The following is a 25,794-nucleotide window of genomic DNA, read 5'->3' as shown; positions in this document are numbered from 1 at the left end:
ATTTAAACGTGCGAAAGATCATCATCATCTAGTGCAAAGAAGTAAAGCCACGTGGACTTTATTTAACCACGAGGGTGTTACGTATATCCCAGTTTGTGAACAAAAACCAAATATTTAAGTCAGTGAAATCAGTCTATATTTACTCGCTTGCTCAGGTAAATATTTGCAGCCGTAAAGTTCGTAGGTAATTTAGTTTTTGTTTTATTGACGTAGGTCAAGGCCAGAACACGCGCTTGTCGCGGGCGCTCTCGCGCTTATATTTGTTAAATCACCCTTCTGGACCTGGCCAGCCTACCGTTCAGCGTGCAGCCACAGTTTATGGGCGCGTTCAGCGCGCAGCCACAGTGACTGGGCGCGTTCAGCACATTTCACGGCCAGTAACTTGATGTCGGAACAGAACAGCACCTCGGCCTAGGCAATACCGTCTGAACCACCGCAGAATGAAAATCGTCGCTAGGGACTAGTCCGGATGCAGGACATCCACCAAATCTGAACCGTCTCTCGCACCGCCGCTGAAAAGCCGCATTTACCGTTTTGCTATAAGCAAGCCCGCCGTAGCGCGCACCGGCCACGTGCGGCTCATGTTTAAGGAAAGTCGTCTCCCAGAAGTAGATCGTCTTGAAGAGAGATCCGCAGAAGCTCGTCAGCCGAACCGAAGCACGTGTGTCGCAGCCACATAATTTTGAAATTACGAATACGGATGCTGCAAGAGCAGGCAATCATTAAGGACCGCCATCGTTTAAAGATATAGAAAGAGAAGTCGTTTGCATTTATTAAATTTATAAACTTTAAGTCAGACCGTTTATCTTATACTAGTTATGTTCTTTTTCATATAGTTGTAAAGCGATCTGTATACCGCCGGAGTATATCCCATTTAAGAATGAATTAACTGCGCATTTACTTTGACAACGTTTTACACAGCACCTGCATCTCGATGGGCCCAGCGAATCAGCAGCGAGGATCTGTACGTAAGTGATTAAGCCGCAATATCGGCAAACGTAGCGCATATATTTTTATATTCAATTTTAAGTGGGAGTTGTAAAACCGGCGAATAAGAAAGCATGTAGGTTAATCTAACGAACTATCTTTATTTTGTTTTGGAAAACTTGTAATCGAAAAGAACACCCATGAAGGGAACATATTTAGATAATTTTGTAGTATGAATGATGGTTATTATGAATAGATAAGTCCACCAATCCGGGTCTGTTGCTAGTACCGTGATGCGAATGTCAATATCCTATGAAATGAATTGAAATATAATAAAATAATTGTTAAGGGGTAACCAATGAACATACATACAAGCGTTATCAAGGTTGGGAGGGTATAGAATGGGGGCAACTTACACCTAAGCCACCCTACATTGCTGGTATCCGCCTCTCTGATACACTACTTTTTAGGGTCCGTCTGTTAAAGTCCGAGTATTACACCTTTTGAACCAATCATTTAGAGAACAGATAGTGCACTTAAAACTTTTCGTAGTAGAACGGGTGTAACATATAGATGAGGAGGAAGACCCACGCCATATCAGACGAGCTTTGTATCGAGCAATTGCAAGAAGTGCACGAACCCCGATCCATCTATACGCTAGAGAGCCTTCTGCGTTCTAGTGAACACCTACCTCAGGGCTACTACAATTCTCTGCCACAAAAGCCACTTTAAATTTAAATAACAAACGAAAATAATTAGAAGGCAGGACAACGGGCTTCAAATTGTGCTCCATTTACACAAGCAAATTAAAAGCCAGATAATTAAAGGCCAAAGATGAACGCATTAGCACAGGCAATTGAAATGATATCTTATCTCCTCGGAAGATAAAGTTATTTCTTCTTTGTGCAATAATATTCATATCAAAACGCCTGTGGGCATGTCAAACATGATGCTTCTCCTTTGCAAATAATTGTGATTGGCTTATTGAGGAAATATATTTTTAATAACTCCTCTGTCATTAATTTTGAAAATTTAAAGAGCACAAACATTCCACACGAAACTGACTAAATAAATGTGCATGCCATCAACTGTGTTGCAAGTAAATGGCCGGCCACAAATGTCAATACAAATGCCTCGAATCAAATATTTGTTATTACTTGTCACAGAAGCTATTTAATAAATTTTGGATTTATTAGGCTATGGTTGCTGCTTGTGATGTGTAATTATTCCCCACTAGCACGAACAAATATTCGAACTTGCCATATTAAAAAACTAAATAAAGCAAATAAAAGCTAACGCCTAGAAATATATATTAGAAATGTTTTAAATACATAGAAACTCTTTTAAATTGGCTTTATAAAAGGTGCTTAAATAGCTTACATCACGAAATGTGCTATCTCTAAAATTGGAAAGTGAAATTAAATATTATGGAAAATCAGGTAAGAAGAAAATCTGTGTATCGTGTGCTGCAACTGGGCTCTTGGCTAATTAGCGACACGCACACACATGCAGCCGCACACACACACACTCATACACTCACACACACACACAGGGGCAAGCACAATCCTATAACAACAGCTTACAATTTAAGCTAATTACGTGGTGCACGTGAGGCTATGATTTAGCGTTTAGCATTGCAATTAAGCCGACAACTGGTCGTCGGGCCAAAACGAGGGATATCCTGGTGGCTGGTGGACCGGTGGACTGGTGGCTCCATGTAGCCAGCCTTATCATATCAGGAGCAGCACGCAAAGCGGCCTTAAGTAGAATGTGTGTCAAGCCATAATGGACAAGGGCGACAATCAAAGCCGCGAAGAAAGCAAATGGCTGCGAGTAAAGCAGAAGCCAATGCCCGTTGACAAGTCGCCAAGGCCAACAGGCTAAAACTATATTTTTATACACACATATACTACAATATTCTGTCCACTGTTTTTTTTTTGAAGGCGTAAGGATAACCAAAACGAGGATGCGTGCAGGACGGACGTTAGTGGGCTAAGTTATGGGCCCACGACCGCAGCGAAACGCGAATTAAGGGGGCGTTGGCAGAGAAGTGCAACAATTAAATTTAATTACCAGTGTCATAAATATGCCATGTCATACCGCACCACTACAGCCCACACTCACACTCGCACTCACACTCGCATTCACACTCACATCAGTAGCCGCAAACGAATGCAATTGCCCAAGTAAAATAATCAAATAACAGGCTGCCACGGTGCCAAGAGCGATGCACAGCCCACACAACCGAATGCCAACCAAAAAGCCAGTCAACCAACGTGTAAATTACCACTGCACAAATTAATTATTCAAATGTGCACACTTGAATGGCTAAACAAACGACGCATGTGTGTGTGCGTGTGTGTGTGTGGGTGTGGGTCCTAGCATTAGCCAGGCCCAAATGCAGCAACTGAGCCAATCTGCAACTGCAACGGCATCCTAATTAGCCGTAATAAAGCGCCTAAGCATGGATTTCCCTCGAATGCAGGCGGCACTGGCACTAACCAAAACAGCAGGATAATTCAAAGTCCGGCCGCATGCATTGAAATCAAGCGTCAAGCGGAATAAATTTATAGGGATCTGACCTAAGGCAAGCATCCCTCAAATAATTATATTTCCCGTTGAATAGTTTCTAACCCAACGCAAATATGAACCATAAGCATTTTATACAAAAGCCAAAGGATCATTTACTTAGCGAACGCGACGCCTTGCAAAAATATTGGCAATAGCAAAAGTCGTAGCATACTGTTCTGCACCGGCAGCAGAATTAGCCATTAGCCATTAGCCAAATCAAAGATTGCGCTTGACCCCCCAGTAATTCTACGCCCGTAGACGTTTTCATATTTTCACTATTTTCACGCTCATTATGCGCCAGGCAATGCTCATTGCCCCGATTCCTGGCCCCTCGGTCTTGGCCCCTTGGTTTTGGCCCTCTCACAGCAATTACCTGGGATCCTGGCTCATTTTTATTTTCCTTCCCGCGCTACGATTGCTGCCACATTTATTTTACTTACTCGCCGCTTCTGCCAGCTCTATTTCACTTTTTCCCCTGCTTGATTTTCTCCTCATTTTATTTTTTATTTTTTTTTTTTTTGCTATTTCAGCTGGCCACAAACAAAAGGAGGAGGCAGTGGAAAGCGTGGCTTGGCGTCATAATGAGCTCAAATTTATTGGGTCATTTGGAAAAATACGAGAAATCTACTGCGGCGGCAACTCCGTATGGACATTCCTTATTTTCCTTTTGCCATTGCCATTTAGCCAGAAATTTTAACATCGACCAAAATAAAAGCGAAGAGAAAGGGCACGAAAAATAAAATAGTTGCTTATTATGGCATCTAGATTTCGTTCTCTTTTCGTTTATTTTTGTAATTAGTCAATAGTTGGAAAAATGGTTGAGCGAAATTATAAGCCATCGCAAGGAAAATGAATTGTAAAATGAAAAGAAAGCTAATTCATATACATTAGTAAGCGGAGAAGCGAAGGACACCGAAAGGATAACAGAACAAAGTAAGTATTAGTTTCCTTTGTTTGCGTAAAATCAAAAAAAAAAAGTAAGCAGCTTAAAATTTGCTGCCCCAAAGTGACCAATATTTAGCTACATATGTGAGTAAACCACACGATCTGAGAGTGATTATGTGTAAGGCTCTTACTTCCACACAATTCTGTCCACTTGAGCTTCTGACTTAGTCACTAAGTAACCAAATAATTCCCTTGCCAACAGCTCTATTAATCTCTCATCCGGCAAATACAATTTGTAATTAAATGTCGGTAATTAATTATGAATTCCAGCGTGGCTGCGAACTAAACTAAAACGTACCCAAGCTCGGCATTTATCAATTTCGATGCCAGCAATTGGCAATGGAACAGCAAAAGGACGAGATCGAAATGGAGTATAGCTGTGGACTGGAAATCAGGTAATAGCCAAGAACCAATCGATGCACGGACAATTGAATTAAAGCCAATTGCAGCCAGTGCGTGTACGACTCGTTTTATTGTTATGAATTATGCTTTGTTATTATTGCCATCGACGTGGCCAATACAAGCGACCATATGCATATTTGGTACATGCACACGGATCCTGGCAGGACATGCGAGATGGCCCGAAATGGTGGCTAGTTGTCTGTGGTCGGTCGAAGCTACTATTTACATTATTCCATTATTATGGAATATTTTCCTGTGTACAGCGCGCGCGCCCGTGCGGTCTGGTTTAATTAGCCAAATTTATGTACGAATGCTTTAAAACAATTACCACAACAGGAGCTGCCACGCCCCCAATGAACATGAGGTATGCGCTAGTTGGCGTTCGGAATTTTGAATAACAATTCGAACTTAATAGAGTAGCTGGCTGGCTGGCTGGTTGGCTCTTAAATTAAATTGCATTTTGTGGGCCATCGTAGAATTAATGGCAAATGGTCAGGCAAGGATACCGAATGCCGAACACTGGATCCTGGGGATCCTGGGGGTCCTGGCAGTCCTGGCAGGCTCTGAATAATGGCCTTCGAGCCGGACCAATCGATGAATGCAGCTCAATAAATATAAATATGAATGTCTTTAACTATTATGCCATGTGATTGCTGTGGCTTTCGTGTGTCTTTAATTATTTAACCATTATGTGCGCTGACTTATTTATGCCAGTGTGTGTGTCTGTGTGTGAGTGTGCGTGTGCGTGTGAGTTTGCCCGTGCATGTGTGTGCGTTTGTGGAAAATGTACTGGGATATTGGCTGCTCGATTTTCCTCCGCGGGCGGGACGCACTTATTTATTGATATGTCTTTCATTTTTAAGCTTCGGCGGCTGCCCGCAGTATTAAACGGAAATTAAAGTTGCCGATATACACATTTATATAGTGGCTCGTGTGAAAAGATACATATACGATATGCATGCGTTTATTTTAAAACCCCATTTTCACCACATTTATACATACATACATATATGTACATATCGAAACTGTTTCTTTGCCCTCAACCCTTTCTTGCTGGAAAATATTGAGTTGCACCGTAAATTATTGAGTACATTGCGAATGAAAGCATCGGGAAGGGACTTTAAAATTTAAGGCAAATCCATTTCAACATTTTATGCTACTAAAGTCTGACCCGGATTTATACAAAGTATAGAATAATTTAATGTATTTTCCACCAATTCGCAGCTATTTGTGAATTCGTCCTTTTTGACAATTGTATTAGGCAAAGTTAATCCCATTTAAATACGATTGACACTGATGAGTCTTAATGCATTTTTTCCAAATCGTATTCCATAACAGATTTAAAAAACAAAATGCCGCACCGCAAAATTATCAGCGAGCATTCATAATTCATACAGATATCAATCGGTTAAGCTCGACTGGCATATTATGCGAGTAAACGAACTGTGATTGTCACATCGAGAGATTTGGTTTTCCTTTTGGATTTATGCCATTTCAATCAGATCCGCTCTGTGTTTTTGCAACTGGCGCATAATTGTTTTCTATATAAACTGCATTTTTACAATGTTCCCAACTCTCTGTTTTTTTTTTTTTTTGCAATTTGCAATTTGCAATTGGCCATGGCCAAAGCCTATGGCAAACGGCAATTTATGGAGGGGGGAAAAAGGAAAAATGATAAACTGGCAACAAAACGGAATAAAATAGAATTCTGGCAGCCAATTGAAGTGCGAAAACACATCATACATATTTTTAATTAATTGTTAAAAAATACAAACAATAAAGCAGCGACAAGAAATACGAGCAACACAAAATACAACAAAAATGGCAATCGTATAGCTTTATTTTATATTAATTATGCAGCTGAATGATTGCAGCGCGCGGGCATTTAAAATGCAGCAAGAGCGGCGCAACAAAAACAATGACTCCAATTAAATTGTGCAATTGCTTTATTTTTCTTAATGCCACTCGTCAACGCAGCGCTCTATTGTGAATGTGGATGTGCATATGAATAATTGTATGAAGGACTCCACTCTCAACAGGTGACGGTACTTACCTCAGACGGGAAAAATTTAAGGATTATTGCTCCTGTCGGATTTTTGGGTCTTTCAGCCTGACTAAGCACTTTGGCCCGATTGTTCGTTGTTTATTTGCTTTTGGCTGGCTTTATTTATGGCTGTTTTGGCTTGGCACACACACCATCTATGGCATTTGCTTGTGTTTCGGAAGCGGGAGCTTGGGATCACTGGAGCAGAGCACGGTGTATTGGGGATGTGGGATATGTCACTTTAATATGCCCAGCGATGCGACGTGGAGTCCTAATTTAAAATGCCGCACAATTTTCCGAGTGCAAATATTTAAATATTTAATTTGCCAGTGCTGATTGTTTGCGTTTGCGTTTGCTGCTGTTGTTGCGGCTGCTGGTATTTTTCACTCTTAATTTAATTAAAAATCTTCGTCTTGCTGTCGCTTTCGGTTGCGCTGCGGTTAATCACAATTTATGGCAATGTGCATGCGACGCTGGCGCTGCTAGACTCTTGCCCAGCGGTGTAGGCCCAACGGTATTTCGCGAGAGAGCGGACAATTTTTTGGCGAAGCGAGAGAGCGCGCGTAGGTGCCAACGCAAACGGTAGAGGACGACGCGAGAGGAGCAGCTTGGATAACCGAAATCCCGAACCGCGATTTTGCTTGCCGGTTTGAAAAGCCCGAAAACCTACAAAAGGTTTGGCAGTTGCAGTTTGATAGTTGTTTACTTTCCGAATGGTGTTTCTATGCACTTTACTGGCACTTCTACTTCAAAGTATTTTAGAGTTGATTTCTCAGAGAGATTGCTCTAATGATTTTAATTCAGCACTACTATTACCAAAGTACCGCGAGTTCGATTTTCGACTTGAACTTCTGCAAATTCAATTGTAACACCTTTTTTTCGGTGGCAGTGGGACGAGAGCGCACAACCGTTTGCTATCGCGTTTCGAATAGGACTGAAGACCGTACGCTTCGTTCGTCGTAGGTCGCACGAAGACGAACGAACGGGCGTTCGGCAACCACTCGTTGATTCAACAGTTAGCCGAGCGAGCACGACAGGCTGGGGAGGGGGGTGGTTTACGAACGACCCGCACAATGTAATTGGTATTAGAGCCTCTTCTCGCCCGTGTGGTTGTTGCTGTTGCTCTTTTTGTTTTGCTTGCGTTCGACAGCCGCAATAAATGTGCCACAAGCGAAGAGAGAATTTCCCGCCGCACTTAAGAGAAAATAGTGGGCGGATTATGGAACCCATTCACGCCGAGATGGTAGGGAATACTTATGTTCTTGTTTTAAACATTTGTAAAAAATAAAATAAATCAGTATTTACATATGTTTGAAGTAATAGTCTTTATAATATGAAAGTACTTTTATATGTATTCATTTTTTTATTAATGTATGTACTTCAATAAAATCTTTAAATATCATTACCAACTGTGTTCACTTTAGTTAACCTAATTTCAAATGAGATACCGCTGTCAAATTCCCCCTAAGGACACGAAAGCTTAAAGCTTTTCACAGCTTTGTTTTAAATGGGAAATTCACCTTAATATTCTTGATAAAAAGAGAGATGTTCTCTTAATTCGAACTGCTTGGTAAACTATATTTTTAAAACTCATATATTATAATATTTTTTTTTTTTTTTTTCATATTTTAATAAATAATAAATAAATAACCTCTATATTTTTAGAGAACCAATACTATTGTGCAACAATTTAGTGTTTCATCTGGACCTCTGATAAAACACTTAAAACTTGACCACGACATGAAGTTTATCTGTATTTTGCACTTTTTGTTTCGCCCCCCAAATATTTGAAAATTCCAAAATTAAGTAAGAAACTCTGCTAATTGACAGCTTTGTGGTGCGCCCTTCTGTCCATCGGAGTTCTGTGTTATTTATAGTTGTTTGCTTCTTTTTTTTTGTGCCTCCGGTCTCGTTCCATTGGCCATTCCGCCCATTTGGGCCATTGTGGCCATGGACATGAACTTAGACTCGGTTTTGGGCCTCATCTTCACGCTTCAAGGCCGACACACACTTGAGATGCGCCCTCAATTCATTTTCTTTTCTTACTTAGGCTCCTCGAGCGAGTTTATTGTTATTTTGGCCGTTGCTGTTTTTGTTTTCTGCCAAACTTCTTGTACTGCCATCTGCGAAATGAAGCTTACCGCCCACTGGCTGCCACTGGACGCCACTGGTCGCCAGTGGAGTGCCAATGGTTGCCAGCTCCTTGCCCGGCTGCTTGTTTATCCTGCAGGAGTCGTGGCCAGGACTGGCCAGTGTCCAGGCGCAGTTAGCCGCCGTGGCCGACAGCCCCAAACTATTTGCCATGCCCCACTCTCATAATGAATATTTATGAAGATTTAAAAAACATTTTCTTCGCGTCTGTTGTTTTATGATTTGCAAGTGTGCCTTTCGTCCTTTTTTTCCCTCCTCCTCCTCCTTCTGCCGCAGTGCCCGTCAGCTCAATGGCGTGCAAAGTCCTCTGTTTTTCGCCCCAGTGACGAGTGCGCCGGAATGCCATCGAGATGTACATTGGACATGGGACACGGGACACAGGACATGGGACATGGACCATGGACAAGGGGAAAAAGCAACCACATCCCATGCAACCCACGGGCAAAATCATTCTAAATACGCATCCTGCCATCGCTGCTTTGTCGTTTGTTGTCTCAATCGCTGCAGAGAGCAAAATGTTCAAACAAGCACTATAATTTCATTTTCAAAAGGATACTCAGTACATCTAAGCAGCACTTTTTGATTAATGTTTCAATTGAAGAACCTAATTTGGTATAGATTCATACCGAAATTGTTTTAATCAAGAGATTTTTCCAGGTCATCAAAACCAAAAGCTCTTTCTCATTTCCGTAGGAGAAATATGATTTTCATTGCTTTTGACAGGTTTGGAGTGCAACATTTGAATACATCTGCCCCCATTTTTTTGGGCAGTGCTCATCGGTTTGCCGCTGCTCCTTCTGCTGCTGTTGTTTTCATTTTGTAAATGATTTCATTATGTGCTACAAACGCCCCCATCGATGGCGTGGGTGGTGATGACCATCGCGCTGCCGCTTCTGTTTCTGTTTCTGTTTCTGGTGATGGCGATGGTGATGGTGATGGTGATGCTGATGGTTTGGGTGGACTGACGACTGACGGTGGCGTATACTTGATATTGCCAGTGCCATCGGCGGCAGGAGCAAGGACGAATTTGCGTCCGGCATGGCTCCTTGGTGGGAATTTATTGATAATTTAATTTGACATTTGCGGTCCCTGATTGTCATGATTGTTTTCATTTTAATCTTGTTGTTTTCCTAGCCGCTTCTTTGTTCTTTCAATTGTTTTTTGTTTTTTGTTTTTTGTTTTTTGCGTTTTTTTTTTGTTTTTGGCTTCTGTGCGCTTGCTTTTTTCATTTTTATTTGCTCTTTTATATGCATTGTGTATACGATTTTTTTTACATCGAACCTTTGGCTATTTGCATTTAGGTTTTATGCCCTTGTTTTTCCCGCTTTTCAGCGGCACTCCTCATCATCATTGGCGGGAGTTGGAGTCCACGCTGGAGTTGGAGTGGGAGTTGGAGTGGGAGTGGCAGTGGATGGGAAACAATATCGATGGGGCGTGCTGAAGGAATTTACATGCCGTTATGGTCCTTTAAAGGATCGCATCGTTTAACTTTTGTTTGCTGCTTTGTGTTTTGTGACTTGGGCCACGCTTTGTTCAGCTTGGCACATTGCAAATTTGCATGCGAAAACAATGAAATTCATTGGTCCTTGGCTTGGCTGCCCGGGCAGCTTCGTGTCTTATTGAAATGTCCTTCGTCCTGGCAGGCCTCTCCAAATACCTTGAGCATCAGCAGCAGCAGCATCAGCAGCAGCAGCAGCAAAAGCAGAATCTACAAAATGTAATGTCCTTAATGACATTGCCAAAGGAATTTTAATTAAACTATTTCCTGCCTGACTTGCTCGCCGGTGCTGTTGGTTGTTGGCTGTTGGCACTGGGCGTGGCTAAGCAGCTTCAAATGTGCACAAATATTGAAATATTTATGGAACCAGCACAAACACACATGAGCTTACAGTCAAAGAAAAAAGCCACAGTAGCTGTGTGTTTGAATGCATTTCCATGAAACATTTTGCTCTAAGCAGGCAACCAAATGAGAATGCTAAATGGTTTTAATGGAACTACAAAGATTATATGTTAAAATGCTGAAAGGAATTGATTCCTTGTGGGTTTTTCTCCTGTGCAGCAGCAGCGGCAGCAGCATCATGCCCATCAGCAAACCGAAGCGATCCAAGGCGAAAACCCAAACCAAATCTGAACCCAATACGTTGCCAGCTCTGGGCCGTAATGCAATTTTAATTTCAGGCAGCAGCAGCAGCAGCGGCGCAGCAGGCAGGCAAAAGTCACGGGGAGGTCATGTGGCATCAGCTGTGCAGCAGATTTTCCAGCATCAACCCCACCACCAACCGAAGGCCGCCCAGAAAGAATAAATGGCCCAACCCCCCTCAAAACCACCTATCCACCCATCCACCTTGTCGCGTTCCGTTTCCGGCAGGGCTGCCATCATTTCCGCTGCTCATTTTTGACTGACTGCTGACAAATTTGTATGTCTTCGCTTTATGTTTTCGTGTTTGTCTTGTTTGGCTGATTTGATTGTCGTCGAAATGCTGAGCAATTTCGATTGTCATTGTCTGCTGTGCTGTGCTTTGCTTTTCATTTTCATTTTCAGTTAGCGTTTTGTGTGTTGGCTGGCAATCAGCGGCAAATGTGCAACTTTAACGCTTTAGCTTTAAGAGGTGCCAAAAACGGAGCATAAATTTTGTGGCAACATAGCCGCAAGTTTTGCGCCACCGAAAACTTTGCATCAATATGCAGGAGTTTCCCCGTATTCCTGGGAAATGCAGCCATAAGGAAATTTCATTATTACCGCGCTTACACGCTAATGAAGCATGTAAAATGTCAATGTAGTCGTACATACACCTACACATCTACACCTACACACCCACACAAGCACACTCCTTGAAGCCTTTATGTACACACACATATATGGGCGTCTGAATTTGTGTACGAGTTGGGTTTCTAGTTTTATTGCAAATGTGTGTAATGAATGTAAATTAGTAAAAAGTTTTCGGGCGGCGGAGGTGGTGGAGGTGGCGGCGCCGAGGAAGCGTTTGCCAAACTATCCTGCGGCTGGCAAGGATCTGCTCCTTGTGCCCACACGTGTGTGCGTGCGTTTGCGTGTGTGTGTGTGTGTGTGAGTGTGCTTTATGAATAGCATTCGAATTAGGATGTCGGGCAAGACGAAATGCAGGTGTGTGGTTGTTAATTATGAGCAACTAAGCTACCATTTTATCGGTGCACTCGGAAAAATGAATATATATTTGCTCTATTTCAGTCTCTATTTTAGTTAAAGAAAATTTAGACTAGGCTTTGAAACTTAATCTCTACTTTCATTAACTTTAAAAGTACAATCCAAATTTGCTATTCGTTCATAGAGTTGTATCTAAAACAAGTTATTAAGTTATTATTAGGGCTAAACCTAGTTAAATGCAAAGCACTTCATGTGCTTGTGCACATTAAAATTTACAGCACCTCAAAGGCATAGCCTTTGGATAATTGTATTATTAAGCTGTCAATCAAATTTTAGGTTCATATTCGCTGTGCAGCAGCAAGGATATCGCGCCGAAAAATAGGAAAAGCAATGACCCCCTAAGCCAATTAGTTGGCTATGCAAATTAGCCGGAGATATTTCGCAAGTTTTCCAACTGTTAATTATCATTTAACTAATATCATTTAATGGCAAACACAGCTCTGCACTTTGTGGCATTAGGCGGGGCCCAGTAAAAACTTTAAACTTCTTTGGCCAACTGAGGTGCAGGGAGACGGTGGCAACCGACAGCTGCAACTTATTAGATGCGTTGTCTGGTTTATGCAAAACCAAAGGCAACAGTGGCCCCTGTCCCTCGGAACACCATCATCGCGCATCCTGCCAGTCCTGGCCACTGCAGCCATTCAAGCCATTCAAGCCACTCCTGGCACTCCTGGCCACCACCTAGTTCCATTTAAAATAAGCAAAGCAAACTAACAAAATTCGTTTATCAACGCCATGCTGTCTGCAGCTCAAGGAAAGTTCAACCAAGGTGCAAAATAATTTGTTGCAATCAGCTTAGCCTGGCCAGGATTCCGAGGATGCGATGCCCTTCGCCCGATGCCCGGTGCCCGATGCCCAACCACCCGAAAATGGGTAGTGCCTTGCCATGGTTGCGTTTGCCGGGGACGGGGCAAGTTTTCAATTTAAGTTGAATTATTATGACCTTAATTAACACGTCGTTTCATCATCAAATGCCGCACTACATCTTATGCTTTTGTTGCAGATATTTCGGCATGGCGCCGTCGCTTCAGAGCCAGGTGGATGGACTGAAACGGAGGAGTTCCATGATGCTGGCTCGTGGGGCTCGGATGAGGATGTTGAGCTCCTGATTCGATTTTCTGCAGACATGCACTTTCGCCAGGAAGGAGCTGCACCAGGAGCTTTAATCCCTGCGCCAAGTAACTGTTGCTCCGGTTGGTTGGTTGGTTGGTTGGTTGGTTGGCTGGTTGGTTGGGCTGCCCTGCTCCAAAAAGCGTTCTGTTCTGGGCCCTACTAATTTTGGTTTTAATTAAATTCAAACTATGTTGACGCTCCCGGCACTGGCGACCTCCGACGAGCGGCAATCACGTGGGTGATGGCCATGGGGGACCATACTCCTCCAAATGATGCCGATGATGATGATGATGAGGCTGCTCCATTACTTATGTAGCTAAATTTTATGCACCTCCTAATTGAATGACCGAAATGTAAATTTAAAGTGCCCGAATAGCTTAAATGGTTGTGCACTTAAAGACTTAGTCACTTTGAAATTGAAAATCTTAATTAGTTCTTATTAATCGATTTCCATCTCATTAGAGTTAATACTTCAATGCCCTTCTATTACCAATCTCTACCTAAGATCATAAACCATCTTGCATATTGCACTTCTGCTGAGATACTAGCATGCTTTCCTTTTTAATAATGTTGAATGTATACCAATTCTTTCGCGCCGTGTAAGCATACACTCGTACAAATCTGGAAATTGGCCAGCCAGAGCCGTCATCATCAGATGGCTGGCTGCCTTACACTATTTGCGTTATGATTTCTTTTTAATTTCCCAGCGGTATTTAGGGAAAAAATTTAATAATATCAAATATGAGAGCAGCGAGTGCGAGTGGTGGCCGTGGTGGTGGCGGTGGCTGGATGTCCTGTGGAGACTGGACAAGTGCATGCGTACATGTGGCATGTGTTATGTGCCATGTGTATTTGTGAGCAAACATTCAACAGCGCACAACAATGCGATCCCCCATTTTCCCCCGCTCTTCCTCTGCGGCTTTCCCTCGGCGAATGTGTGTGTGAAGGAGAGTGTGTGTGTGTGTCTGGACTTCCGCTTGGCTAAATTTGTTTACACTTTTTTTTCGCCCGCCGCCACTGCCCCACTCATAATTTCATTTTGAAATGTTTGCCTAAGCGACAATTTCACTCTTTTTTTTTTTTTGTTTTTTAGCTGTACGTTTCTGTTGTTTTTCACAGCCGGACATATGGCACTAAGCCTGGCCCACATTATTAAAACCAGCGACAAAAGACAACCGAAAACGGGCGCAGGACTCTCTCCGAAAGCCCAGAAACTGGGTCCACGGTCCATTTAACAGACTCCAGGAGGCGATGGCGTTGACGATGACGACGGCGATGGCGATGGCGATGGCGATGGCTGAACCTGAACCCTTGGCGGCACGGCACTCAGCACGTGATTTGCATACACTTAGGCCGGGCCCACCCAGTCCAAGCATCTGGCCCACACTTAATTACATGCCAAATGAAAAGTTGGCGGAAGCAAACAAAAAATTGGGGAAACCAAAAATATATAAACAGGAAAACAGCAGGAATTAAATGTGCGTTAAATTGCCAATAAACATGGCCTGCATCTCAATGGCCGAGCTAAAGCGAAAGGGTTCTTAAAGCAATAACAATATGCCACAAGACTTGTGCACTTGGCAAAAAGAGGGGGTACAAATGGAGTTACATCATTTTCAATAGGTTATCAAGTACATCTAGTGAGCTGTAGCAGCACTTTTGTGAAAAGTAGGCATTGTTTTTTGTGCTGGCAGTTTTGGGTAACTCAGAGAGCTATTTCTCATTCCCAAGGCGGCAGTCACATCGAAAACGCACCCAACCAAATATTATACTTGAAAAAAAACGCCACAAATAATATTTTTTTTTTAACTTTTCACCTGAATATCTTGTTGATCCATAAATGGAAACTGTGCGAAACAGGAACCCTCCTCGGGTGAAATACACCGCTCCACCGAAGCCGGAATCGACTGTAAGTCATTGGTTTTCCCCGATTTTGTTAGAGGTTCAGATCTGTGTTTACTTAGACGGATCTGAAGTTCACCGAGAATGAGAAGAAAACCATTACCGACCTGAAGCAGCTCTACTTGGAGACCATCAATCTGGATGTGGCTCTGCAACGCGACATTTACAACATGGAAAAGAAGTACGAGGATAAACACAACATCATTTTCGACAAGCGCAAGAAGATCCTAGAGTAAGTCACAAATGGCATGGGTAGAATGGTCTTAATTCCAGAATCCCCATTCTGCAGTGAGTTTAGGAAGCAGAACCACGGAGACACGGAGTCCAGTCAGAGCGTTCCCAACTTCTGGTTGAAGGTCCTCAAAGCATCGTACACAGAGTTCATTAGCAAGAAGGACGAGAAGATATTAGAGGTAATGGGTCATAGAACCGCCTACTGAGTTTCAATATAAAGTAGTGACTTTTCTCGCAGTGCTTGTGCGACATCCGTTCGCGGATCTACAACGATCCTGTGGTGAAGTTTGACATCGAGTTCCACTTCGATCCCAATGATCACTTCACCAACACGGTGCTAACCAAGACATATTTCCTCAACTGCCTACCGGATCCGGAGGATCCGCTTGCCTACGATGGCGCCGAGATCTTCAAGTGCGAGGGCTGCGTCATCAACTGGAAGCCGTCCAAGGACCAGGCGAAGAACGGTAAGCTATCTGGATAAACCGACATTCATATGTTAGTTAAATCAACTGATTGACCAGAAAATCATCTAGAAGAGCCGTCGTTCTTTGACTTTTTCTCGCCGCCCCTTCTGCCGGACGACACCGAGGATGCCAACTACTGTGATGTCAATGTAAGATCGGAGATTGGGGATCTGTTTGCTAGAAACTGGGGAACTTACATGCATCTCCCACAGGCCATACTGCAAAACGACTTTGAGCTGGGCTTCTACCTCAAGGAGCGCGTCATACCCAAGGCGGTGATCTTCTTCACTGGCGAGATTGCAGATTGCCAGAGCTCCAGCGGTTCGGAGACAGAGTCGGACGACACCGAGGACGACTTGGATGGCGAGGAGGAATCGTCGAATGACAATGACAAGTAAACATGAAGCCTGTTCTCAGTTTTACACCGTTTTTATAATTTATATACATTTTTAACTCGTGACACACCGAACAACCAAATTATTGGCCTGTCCTTACATGCTACAAACCTACCAAATAAGCATTTCATTATACATATTTACCAAAAGGATCGCGCGTTCTTTAATGCCTAGCTACAGGAATTGAATTGTGATTCTGGGGTTCTTGGATTTTTACAGTGCGGTGTGCGTATATTACTAGGTGGCTGAGCTACAGCACTTGCTTGTAGCCAGCGTTGTGGATTCATCGGCTTGGCCATGTCGTCTTCGTTCTAAATAAAATTAATCCAGCACGGCCCACTTCTTTACAAACAATATTCTAAGGAGCCACCAGCTCCTGCGAGGGCGGTGGCGATTTCGGTGGCTGTTGGTCGTGCTGCGGATCCTCCTGGTTAGACAGCACCACCGTATCATCCTCCTCTTCCTGTGGCTCCTGCTCTCCAAGTTTCTCATACTCCTCCAAGTGGTTGGCGACGACTTCGCACTCCGGTTTGGAGCTTCTGAAGCGCCGAACCGCCGGAAGCGTGATGCTTGTGCCACTCACATCGATATACACGAGATGGGGGGAACACTGCACCAGGTGCTCCAGGGTAAGATTTGTGATGAGATGGTAGTTTCGCAACGACAGTCGCTCCAGTCTGTTGTCTGGCGAGCGGTTGAAATTCCGGATCCAGACAACGTTCGGTTGCACCGGTCGCGATGCTCGGCCAAAGCTGAACATCGCCCGGTCAGAGACATAGTACTGAGGTGCTGTCTGACAGGGCGTCGGACGGTGGCGCAGTCGGCGAGCATAGTCACGATCCAGTGGGTCAAGCATGTTCCAAAACATCGGATGCTGAACCACCTGATCGTAGTTCGGACGCGGATGCGTGCGGTGTCGTCGTGTTGGCAACAGAACATTCATTGCGGGTGAGCGTTGTTGATTGACATAGATAACCTGGTCGCGTCGCGGTAGAAAATGACTGCAAGCTGGATTGTTACCGCGCATGCGGCCGAGTTGCTCCGCCCTCTGTTCAATTACGGCCACAATATTTCGCTGTTGTCGCGAGGTGTCAATAGCGTCGGGCATGTAGATGTAAGCGCGCGGCGTGGGTCTGGGATCCAATCCGGGATCCTGCCCGGCATCCTCGGGATTGTCTGCATCGGCTGCAGGCGGACGTGGCGGCATATCTGCGCCCATACCTCGCAATGAAATTACCAAAACTGGTGAGCTCAAGGGTGCAGCGCCGTTATGACCATTGCTGGGCGGTGATGAAACCTCGGATTTGTCCGACGAGGAAGCTGAGGTGGCCGATGTGGATGATGTGTCCTCATCATCGGATTCTGATGGTGTTCGGACTCGTTTCACCTGCAGGTCCTGGCTATTCGAAGGAGGCTCTTCCGGCACCGGCGACTGCTCCTCCTTTCTCTCGTTGCAGTTGTCCGAATTGAACGCAATCTTGCATGCACGCAGATGCTCCATGGCGGCCCGCGATGTGGACGGCTCGTCATCATTAAGCACTTTCAGTGAATCAGGCTGCTGGGAAGCAGCTTCGTCAGTGGCGTTGCCGTTGGTGGTTTTATCAGCAACGGCTTGTTCGGAGGGCAGGAGTGGCGACTCTAGCAGCAGTTCCTTGAGGTTCTCAATGGCGATGAAACACTGCAAATCTGAATTGTTGATGGGCGTCAGGCGAAGATCTAATGACTGAAATAAATAGCTCTTTGTAAATAATACTCGTTTATAAAACTAATGCCAACCTCTAGCTTTTTGAAACCGAAACGAGCCGCCATGCTGCCATAGGGCACAAACATGCACAGCGTCTGACAGCCCTTGAGACTAAGACGTCGCAGGGAAGGTAGCTTCGAAAGACCCATAATATAATAGGGCTCGAACCAGCTGTTGTCCTCAATACTGAGATCCTAGATAAAACAGCGTTAGGTTATTAATTGGACTGCCGCTCGCTTCATTGCGTTTGAAACAAACTCACCTCTAGATCCACCAGATGCAGCTCTATAGAGTGGAATATGCTTTTGTTCGAGTTGCAAACCCTAACGCTGCAGTCCTTTAGCTTCAGGCGCTTCAGCGTGGACGGGAACTCGGATATGTCTATCTGAAAGAACATAAACATTGAGATACTACAAGGACACTCGAGAAATGAAAGCCCTCACGTATTCGAAGTCCAGGCTGACGCCCTGCATCTCCAGCACTTTTAGCTGGACAACCTTGGGAAATACGGAGCTTAGGGTTTGGGTGAACTGCCGGAACTCGCCGGCTACATGCTGCGAGGATGGTGGTCCGCAGATTTTGATAGTGTGTGTCTTTTCGTTGGCTCGTCCAAGAATCTCTTCTAGAATGCCCATGGGCAGTGGCCCGTTGCTTAGGTCTATGTGGTGGTAGAAGCGATGGTCCAGTAGGAGGTTTTCCAAGCGCGGCGAGCAACTAGAAGATTACGGAATATTATTACTAAGAAAACTTTATGGGCAGAGAACATTGTAGAAATCTCATCGGCCTAGTGAAGTGAGCAGCTGATTGCGGGCTACTACTTACTGCATCACCGCCATAATGGAGGAAGTGTCCAGGTACTGGAAGATCTCGAAGAGCAGCTCATCGCAGAAGTCCAGGAGGTTACGCTCCGTATCCCGGACGAGGTTCTCTTCCTGCTCTTGTTCCTTTTTGCGCTGTTTCATCTGCGGCTCCTCTTCGGCCGGGATTTGCGGTAGCGGTGGCTGCTGGGGCGTGGCGGCTGACTCCCGCCCACAACGCTCGTTGGCCGGGAAGCGGCGCTTAGGCGCTGCAAGGCACGCACTGACCACTTCGGCCTGTTCCATGCTTGGGCTGCTCCTGCACTTTATTGCCAATTTTCGCCTGCAGCTTTTTTTCCAGCTAAAATGCTAGTAGCCAGTGTGACCGCATTCAGATCACGAGATAAACCGTTGGTAGGGGTATTCGCTTAGCGAAGGTAAGACCACTGGCTTTACTAACTGTTGTTATTCCAATTTCTAGGGAGTTTTTAGTGTCCGTTTTTATTTACAGATATTAGAAGTCTTTTAATTCTTAATTATTATAATTTGGCACAAAAAGCAATTGCTCCTATCATTGGAAACAAGCGGTAGCCTGAGCTGCTATTGCTCATAGTTATACCATGAAAATTGCTAATGGTCATTCCGAAAAAAGGGAATAATATCAGGTAGTTAATAATAAATTTATTTTAATGTAGATAGTAAGGTATTTTGCAAATAAAAGTTTGAAATAATGCATATTATTTATAAGTCATCCGGTGATATGGGAATAATATCAAGAGTTAATAACTGATTTATTCTTATGTAGATAATAAGATTTCAGTTTTGCTAGTGAAATTAATAAATACTGCATATTATGAATGTGCGTTTTAAAATGTGTATACCATACAAATAAAATAAACACATTAAATGTAATTCATTAAAAATAATGCTTAAATTTAAATCATCGCTAGCAAGCAGTGTTGGAAAACTGTGCGCTGCCATCACTAATTTCTGGACCCGTCTCGTGTATTTTTGTGCCGGATTTTCTAACTGAAAATGCACTTGCTGCGGAGCCTGCGCCAGCTGAATGGCCTCCAAGGAGTGCGCCAAGCCATCCGCCAGGTGTCCTCGGCGCCCACCAAGCCCTCCGCCCTGCAGTACGAGCGGGATCCGCAGCCGCTCTTCACGGATGCCGAAACCCAGCGGCTGCTCCAGTCCATGACGCAACTGAACTTGGACAAGGTGTATCGGGAGCGTACGGTGCCGGACAACAGCAGCGAGACGAAGTTCATGAGCAACGAGCAGCTGGACAACGAGTTCCAGGACTTGGTGGTGCGGGCTCAGCACATGCTCCGAATGCCACCCATTGTGCAGATCAAAAAGGATGTGGAGCGGGTGATAGCCAAGGATCCGGCGTTGAAGGACTTTGCCAACTCCAAGTTCGTATTTACGGATATCACCTTCGGTCGACGGCAGTCGGAGCGCAAGGTATTTGTCCGCGAGACGGACGGAACCTTGGCCTACGCCACTCTGGACACCACCAAGCGCATGAACCAGTTGTATTTCCCGCTAGAGGGTCGCCAATCATATACTCCACGCATGTTCGCGCTGGAGGAACTGCTGGCCAAGTGCCTGACGGAGCACAAGTACGAGTTCATCCTGGATCGCCTTTTGGTGCAGTACGAACCACATGAGCCAGAGTTCCACAACATTTCAGCGCGTGTGTTTGAGCATCTAAACGAGTCCAAGCAGTTTGATCTTTTGCGCTCCACCCGCCACTTTGGACCCATGGCCTTCTTCTACGCCTGGCACCGCTGCATCGACGATCTGCTGTACGACATGATCCGTCGGGATTATCTGCACAATGCCGTTGAGTTGATTGCCCTGAGCTACAAGCTACACAGCATCCCAGTGGAATATCAGTCAACACTGACCGAACTGGACAAACTGCATCCCACGCCAGCGGAAAGTGCTCTGTCGGAGCTAAGAAGTGTCTTCCGGCGACAGGATGATAAGCAAAACATTGAGCAGGAGATCCATACGGCCATTGGCAAGACGGAGTCTGATTTTGCCGCCGATGAGATCAGTCTGAAGTTCATTGAGCAATACATTGCCAGCGAACATTCGCTGAAGAAGGTGCAGCTGGAGCTGGCAGTGCAGACGCTTAAGGAAGTTAACCGGGAGAAACTGTTGCTGTTCCAGGGATTGAAGAAGGCTCACGGCGTACAGGCTTCGTAGGATTTTTTCGCTTTATTGTTATCGATTTCTATCAACTAATAAATACCAACTAGGTCAAGATTTGTATAACCTATTCATAACTCCTTAAAGAGGACCTTAGACAGCCGTCTGTAATGGCCGAGGATGCACTTTCTCCGGTGCCGCAGGCATACCCTCTCGCTGCTGAAACGCTTTAAACAAACTGAGCAACGTCTGGGATCACATCTACCCTTGGGCAGACGATAGTGTCTCCGAAAGAGGGCGACAGCTTTCGCCTTGGTACAACTCTGCTCTATTTTTCGATGTACCAACAAGGAGGTAGTGGTGTTAAAGTAACGCTTGCACTGGAGACATCTGTAGCACTTCCTGTCGATATGGTTCTTCAGGTGCTGGAGCAACTGCATCTCCGAGTGGCACATGGCATTGCAAAGGAGGTGGGGGCATTTAAAGAGCATGGATGACTTTCTGGGCGCCAGAGCGGGACAGCTCAGACTGTGACGCTTCATTAGGTTCTTGTGGTCCAGACGCTGGCCGCAGTTAAAGCACAGGGCACCTGGTCCAAAGTGCACCGTCATGTGAGCCTGATGCTCCAGCAAGGTATTGGCTATATCGCCGCACACCATGCACTCCAACATGCCGTTGGGAAACATGCTCGTGTTCTCGCTGACGTATGTGAGGAACTCGTCGGAGTCGGAGGATTCAGAAGTGGTATCCTTTGGCCGATCCTCTGGAAGATTCCACTCCTCCGAATCGCGACGGCACTGAATGCCCACGTCCTTAGTGCCCGTATCTTCTGTTTGAATGCCGCGTTCTCTGCTCGGAGCTGACGCCTCGCTCGCAAACATTCCAGTGACTTCGTTAAGTCTCTCCTGCTGCGCGGATTTCTTGGGGGCTTCTGTAGCCACACCATTGGTGATCGGGTCATGCAGTCCCTCCACTGGAATGCCATTCTCCATCGCGTATGTACGTGTCACCCACTTGGTCTCCACGCACACGTACTCCGGCAGCTCGAAGACCGGCACTGAGATGGGCTTCAGTCGGACGGGCCCGTGGCGCATATGTTTTCCGGCGGACACCGCTTTACTGGTATGTACCACCATTGACGGCTGCGCCGGATGCATTTTCCTGCTCGAGGTTAACAAATGACATTAAACGTTCCGCTGATCGATAGCTGACCCATATGGGAATTCGCATTTTACTTCGATCCTTATTTAGCCATTGTTCGTACTAATCTAAGCTTCGTTTTTATAAAAAGACGCGCCGTTTGCGGGCAAAAAAAAATGTGTGTTGCTATTAGTGCTGGCGAGTTGTCTTTTTTCCCGCCACATCTGACTTCTTGTAAAACTATTATAATTGTTGGCATATGAAGAAATTTTTTTTTCAGAAAATGTTAAAGATTATTTTTCAATAAGTACAATGAATAGATGGAATTAAGTGTGGTTTTTTTTTTATTTTTGCAGGCTAATATAAATTTAGATTCGTTCTGAAATTTGTACAGCCACACGTGCTGTTAGGGGTTGCATGAAATGTTAACAGTTATCAGTGTCATTCACGCTTTTATCTACAATTTGAAATTTGTTAAAATAATTAGGGGTATTCAGAAAAGAAAAAACGTTGAAGTATTTCTGATTTTTGTAATTAATTGCAAATTTAAATAAACAAACAACAAACGATAGCAAAATTTTAACCTTTTTGCTAAACTCCAACCTAATGCATAAAATATACAACTATAGTTTTCCTCTCTCTCCGTATAAACCATTGTCGACCGAGACGAGCTGAAGGCCCTAGCTGCTAATGCGCCTAGTTCTTAGTTACCTAAATAAATAAATAAACAATTATGTATAAATATCTTTCATTTTTTATGTTTCAGTGGAGTGTCAATTCATGTTATTTGATTTATTCCTATAAAGATTGTTTATTTGAACTGATTGTAGATCTGGTGGAATAAAACATATATTCTTATTTTTTCTTGAGAGGTATTAAATCAATCCTTATTTTATTGTACAATTATTAAGGTAAAGGACTACTTTTTGCTCTTATCCTTGTCCTTGATGGTGTACTTGTCGTAGGACTTGGTGGGATCGTAGGGCTCCCATCGGCTGGCCGGGAAGATGTGCTTGTTGCGTTCGTACCAGGAGCGGAGGAGCACCTTTCCCGCATGGGACTCCTCCTTCTCCACGGAGGCGTCACTGATCATGCGCACATCGTCGTGCACATCGAACTGGAAGAGGGGACCGGATTTGCCGCGAGCCTTGGTCACGATGAAGTCGTAGAAGGAGTAGTGGTGCGGAAGGATTAGATCCTCCTTGACGTACATCAGCTGGTCGGCCATGACGGTCTTGAGTTCGATGAACTCCTTGCGCAGCAGCTCCAGGCACTTTTGCAGAAACTGGTAGATGGAGTTGCCCTTCTTCATTAAGACGTTCCGTCGATGGCCTGAGCCATCCCAGTAGCTGAACGTGATAGAGATGTCCTCGTCCTTCAGTTCCGCCTGCTGCATTACCCATTCCTGACGCAGCTGCTCGCGCAGCCTGTTCTCCTGCTCCTCACGTTCGCGATCGGGCAGGAAGGAGGTGTCCACGTCGGGATTCTTGCAGATTTTCTTTTTCTTTATGGGCAGTATCTCTTCCTTGATCTCCGTCCACTTGGGCTTGGCCTTCTCCTCCTGTTTAATCTTCACCTGCACGTCGTCGTGATCCTCGTCGTCCCCCTCCTCCTCGTCTTCGTCCAGGTTAAAGGACAGCGCTTGAATCTGTCGCTTCTGCTTGTTCTTCTCCGCCTGAATGGCCTCCAGGGCGCGCTGCTTTTCTCGATCCTTTTCGTCCTTCTTTTGGGCTAGCTTCTTTTCCCGTTCCCGCACTATGTCCTCCTGCTTGGCCTTCATCTCGTCCAGGGTGACCAGGCCAATGGTCGAGGACTTAAGCTGCTGCTCCACGGCATCGTAGTGGGTGGCAAACTTGTTCTCAATCTTGTCCAGCTTCAGCTCCTCCTCGATCTTCTTTTTGCGGAACTCAATCTCCTGCTGCTGGATCTCCCGCTTCTTCATCAGCTGGGCGGCACGGCCCGCCTCGCTGGCGGCTCCTTTGTAGTGGGCCATCCTTACTGTTTTTTATATATTCTATATATTTGCTTTTACTTAATTCACGACCAAAATTTGTAAACATCCAATTGGTGTGACCGTGGCAGCAACATTGAAAAATACTACTCTGCGGGTAAAAAATATCCATCAGAAATTACTGCCATACCAAATGGAAATGTTTTTATTAATATAATTTTTTTAAATTAAATAAAGATTGTAGCAGCCACTACGACAATAAAGATCTTCAATTTTGTATATAAGCTGTATATTTTGTGTATCCTCTTTCTTTAACTTGTTTATCGGACTCGCTTAGTTTACTAAATTTACGTTGACTCATTGGAGGATTCCTCCTGGGCCTCGGGCTTGTCCTCCTCCTTGCTTTCACCATCGGCCTCTGCTGCATCTTCGCCTGGTTGATCCGGATTACTGGAACTACTGCCGTTGCTCTCGGCCAAGTCGTCCTGGTCGAATCCATTCGTGTGCTCCGGCGTGGGAGCCGTGTCATTTGCGCTGGGTGGCGGGGCAATGCTCTGCAGCTGCTGGCGGGCGGCATGAACGAGCTTCTCCAGCTCGACGCATTCCGTTTCGATTTCGTAGTTCTTAGAGACGAGCAGCACCCAGTGGGCCTCCAGGGAGCGCAATCTCTCGCCGGCCTGCGTTTGCGCCTGCTTTCGCTGCCAGTTGACGTCCTGGATGTCCTTCTTCAGCTGCTGCAGCTGAAGCTGGGCCTTCGCCTGCATGGCAGTGAAGACCTCCAGGTAGGACTTCCATGCCTCCGTGCCGTAGTCGAGCATCAGTTCCAGGTTGAGGGAGCGCACCCACTGGTGCTCCAGCTGAGCCATGGAGTTCTCGATGGACTCCTGCCAGGCGGACACCTCGGATAGTTTGCCAGATGGCGGCGGGGGCAGTTCGTAGCGCTTCATGGAGAGCGTCTCCATGGGCAGGCGGTTCTGGATGCGCTCGAACTCGTTGACCATCAGGGGAGTCTCAAAGGGCGAGCTGGCGGGCAGTGGCAGATGGTCTAGGTAGTTTTTGGTGGGCCGATAACGCCGGCATTCCTCTTCCACCATGGCGAGCGCCTTGGGAAATATAACATGTCATTAAATGTGTGTTTCTACGTGAAACGTGTATTTTCATATATTTACCGATTCCCGGACCCCCACATCATCGTATCCGTGGTCTATGTAGGGCAAAGCATCCACAATAACCTCGCCAGCCATTATTTATTATTAATTTTAAAGTTTTTACACAGTTTTTTCCGCAAGTAAACAAAAACAATCGCCGCTTCGCAGTAGCGTTACAGCTTAAGCTATTTTATAGCTATAATAAGTTAAAATGTTTGGTAACAGAATTCGGTTATTTATCAGCAACCAACAGTTTTTATTTTTAATTATTAGGATTTAACTCTTACTTGAAAGTTTAAGCAACAAAATCAGCATTATTAATTTAGCAACAAATATTGGGGAAGTTCATTTATTAAATAATTTGTAAATATAGTATTTCGTCTTGAATGATTTAAATATGATTCTGTTGAATTTTATAAGTATATTTCTGTTCTTATAAAATTAAATGGTACTTAATCAATTAACTCAATAAAGTAGAAATGTATAGTATCACCATAGTATACCTAATAGTATCATAAT

The 25,794-nt window shown here is 44.7% G+C and overlaps 7 protein-coding genes across 10 annotated transcripts in view; 2 read left to right on the top strand and 5 right to left on the bottom strand.

The window, feature by feature from the left end:
* The window catches only part of LOC122620369 (leucine-rich repeats and immunoglobulin-like domains protein 1), a 129,896-nt gene extending 122,099 nt beyond the window's left edge, over nt 1-7,797 (bottom strand). The window contains exon 1 of the mRNA XM_043797797.1: nt 6,899-7,797. The gene's annotated coding sequence lies outside the window, so the exon portion shown is untranslated. The remainder of the gene's footprint in view (nt 1-6,898) is intronic.
* A 7,250-nt stretch (nt 7,798-15,047) lies between these two features.
* On the top strand, nt 15,048-16,484 carry LOC122619124 (nucleosome assembly protein 1-like 1). Of its 4 annotated transcripts, none has more exons than XM_043795864.1 (6): nt 15,048-15,246; nt 15,302-15,471; nt 15,529-15,652; nt 15,712-15,940; nt 16,013-16,089; nt 16,153-16,484. In XM_043795864.1, the coding sequence occupies exons 1-6, from the start codon at nt 15,178-15,180 to the stop codon at nt 16,336-16,338; spliced, it is 855 nt and encodes a 284-aa protein (XP_043651799.1). In that variant the 5' UTR covers nt 15,048-15,177; the 3' UTR covers nt 16,339-16,484. The 4 variants fall into 4 exon arrangements, with proteins under 4 accessions (XP_043651799.1, XP_043651797.1, XP_043651798.1 ...); XM_043795862.1 differs by having other exon boundaries at nt 15,049-15,246; nt 15,314-15,471; nt 15,998-16,089; XM_043795863.1 differs by having other exon boundaries at nt 15,049-15,246; nt 16,010-16,089.
* Nucleotides 16,354-19,331, bottom strand: LOC122619123. Its single transcript, XM_043795860.1, has 5 exons — nt 18,902-19,331; nt 18,523-18,793; nt 18,342-18,464; nt 18,112-18,273; nt 16,354-18,058 (listed from the first exon to the last, which is right to left on the bottom strand). Exons 1-5 carry the CDS (start codon nt 19,180-19,182, stop codon nt 16,694-16,696), a joined length of 2,202 nt encoding a protein of 733 aa, XP_043651795.1. The 5' UTR covers nt 19,183-19,331; the 3' UTR covers nt 16,354-16,693.
* Nucleotides 19,332-19,839: 508 nt separating this feature from the next.
* Nucleotides 19,840-21,151, top strand: LOC122619824 (28S ribosomal protein S22, mitochondrial). Its single transcript, XM_043797004.1, has one exon. It carries the CDS (start codon nt 19,912-19,914, stop codon nt 21,091-21,093), a length of 1,182 nt encoding a protein of 393 aa, XP_043652939.1. The 5' UTR covers nt 19,840-19,911; the 3' UTR covers nt 21,094-21,151.
* Nucleotides 21,080-22,397, bottom strand: LOC122619825 (zinc finger protein 354C). The gene has a single exon (XM_043797005.1). It carries the CDS (start codon nt 22,191-22,193, stop codon nt 21,168-21,170), a length of 1,026 nt encoding a protein of 341 aa, XP_043652940.1. The 5' UTR covers nt 22,194-22,397; the 3' UTR covers nt 21,080-21,167.
* A 602-nt stretch (nt 22,398-22,999) lies between these two features.
* Nucleotides 23,000-24,251, bottom strand: LOC122621316 (protein FAM50 homolog). Its single transcript, XM_043799148.1, has one exon. The coding sequence runs from the start codon at nt 24,167-24,169 to the stop codon at nt 23,096-23,098; it is 1,074 nt and encodes a 357-aa protein (XP_043655083.1). The 5' UTR covers nt 24,170-24,251; the 3' UTR covers nt 23,000-23,095.
* Nucleotides 24,252-24,305: 54 nt separating this feature from the next.
* LOC122621317 (pre-mRNA-splicing factor SPF27) lies at nt 24,306-25,467 on the bottom strand. Its single transcript, XM_043799149.1, has 2 exons — nt 25,297-25,467; nt 24,306-25,230 (listed from the first exon to the last, which is right to left on the bottom strand). Exons 1-2 carry the CDS (start codon nt 25,369-25,371, stop codon nt 24,475-24,477), a joined length of 831 nt encoding a protein of 276 aa, XP_043655084.1. The 5' UTR covers nt 25,372-25,467; the 3' UTR covers nt 24,306-24,474.
* Nucleotides 25,468-25,794: the final 327 nt, after the last annotated feature.

The sequence above is a fragment of the Drosophila teissieri genome, chromosome 3R, assembly GCF_016746235.2.
Source record: "Drosophila teissieri strain GT53w chromosome 3R, Prin_Dtei_1.1, whole genome shotgun sequence".
NCBI classification, from domain to species: domain Eukaryota; kingdom Metazoa; phylum Arthropoda; class Insecta; order Diptera; family Drosophilidae; genus Drosophila; species Drosophila teissieri.
The sequence above is the reverse complement of the archived record's forward strand: the minus strand, read 5'-3'. Positions and strand labels throughout refer to the sequence as shown.

Bases quoted from the DNA above. Each gene is read 5' to 3' on its own strand.
- LOC122619824 (XM_043797004.1), top strand. From the start codon at position 19,912: ATGCACTTGCTGCGGAGCCTGCGCCAGCTGAATGGCCTCCAAGGAGTG.
- LOC122619123 (XM_043795860.1), bottom strand. From the start codon at position 19,182: ATGGAACAGGCCGAAGTGGTCAGTGCGTGCCTTGCAGCGCCTAAGCGC. The intron at 18,794-18,901 runs GTAAGTAGTAGC...GTAATCTTCTAG, and splicing joins TCCATTATGGCGGTGATGCA to TTGCTCGCCGCGCTTGGAAA. The intron at 18,465-18,522 runs GTGAGGGCTTTC...ATGTTCTTTCAG, and splicing joins TCAGCCTGGACTTCGAATAC to ATAGACATATCCGAGTTCCC.
- LOC122621317 (XM_043799149.1), bottom strand. From the start codon at position 25,371: ATGGCTGGCGAGGTTATTGTGGATGCTTTGCCCTACATAGACCACGGA. The intron at 25,231-25,296 runs GTAAATATATGA...ATATTTCCCAAG, and splicing joins ATGTGGGGGTCCGGGAATCG to GCGCTCGCCATGGTGGAAGA.
- LOC122619124 (XM_043795861.1), top strand. From the start codon at position 15,178: ATGGAAACTGTGCGAAACAGGAACCCTCCTCGGGTGAAATACACCGCT. The intron at 15,472-15,528 runs GTAAGTCACAAA...CCCATTCTGCAG, and splicing joins AAGCGCAAGAAGATCCTAGA to TGAGTTTAGGAAGCAGAACC. The intron at 15,941-15,997 runs GTAAGCTATCTG...CTGATTGACCAG, and splicing joins CAAGGACCAGGCGAAGAACG to AAAATCATCTAGAAGAGCCG.
- LOC122621316 (XM_043799148.1), bottom strand. From the start codon at position 24,169: ATGGCCCACTACAAAGGAGCCGCCAGCGAGGCGGGCCGTGCCGCCCAG.
- LOC122619825 (XM_043797005.1), bottom strand. From the start codon at position 22,193: ATGCATCCGGCGCAGCCGTCAATGGTGGTACATACCAGTAAAGCGGTG.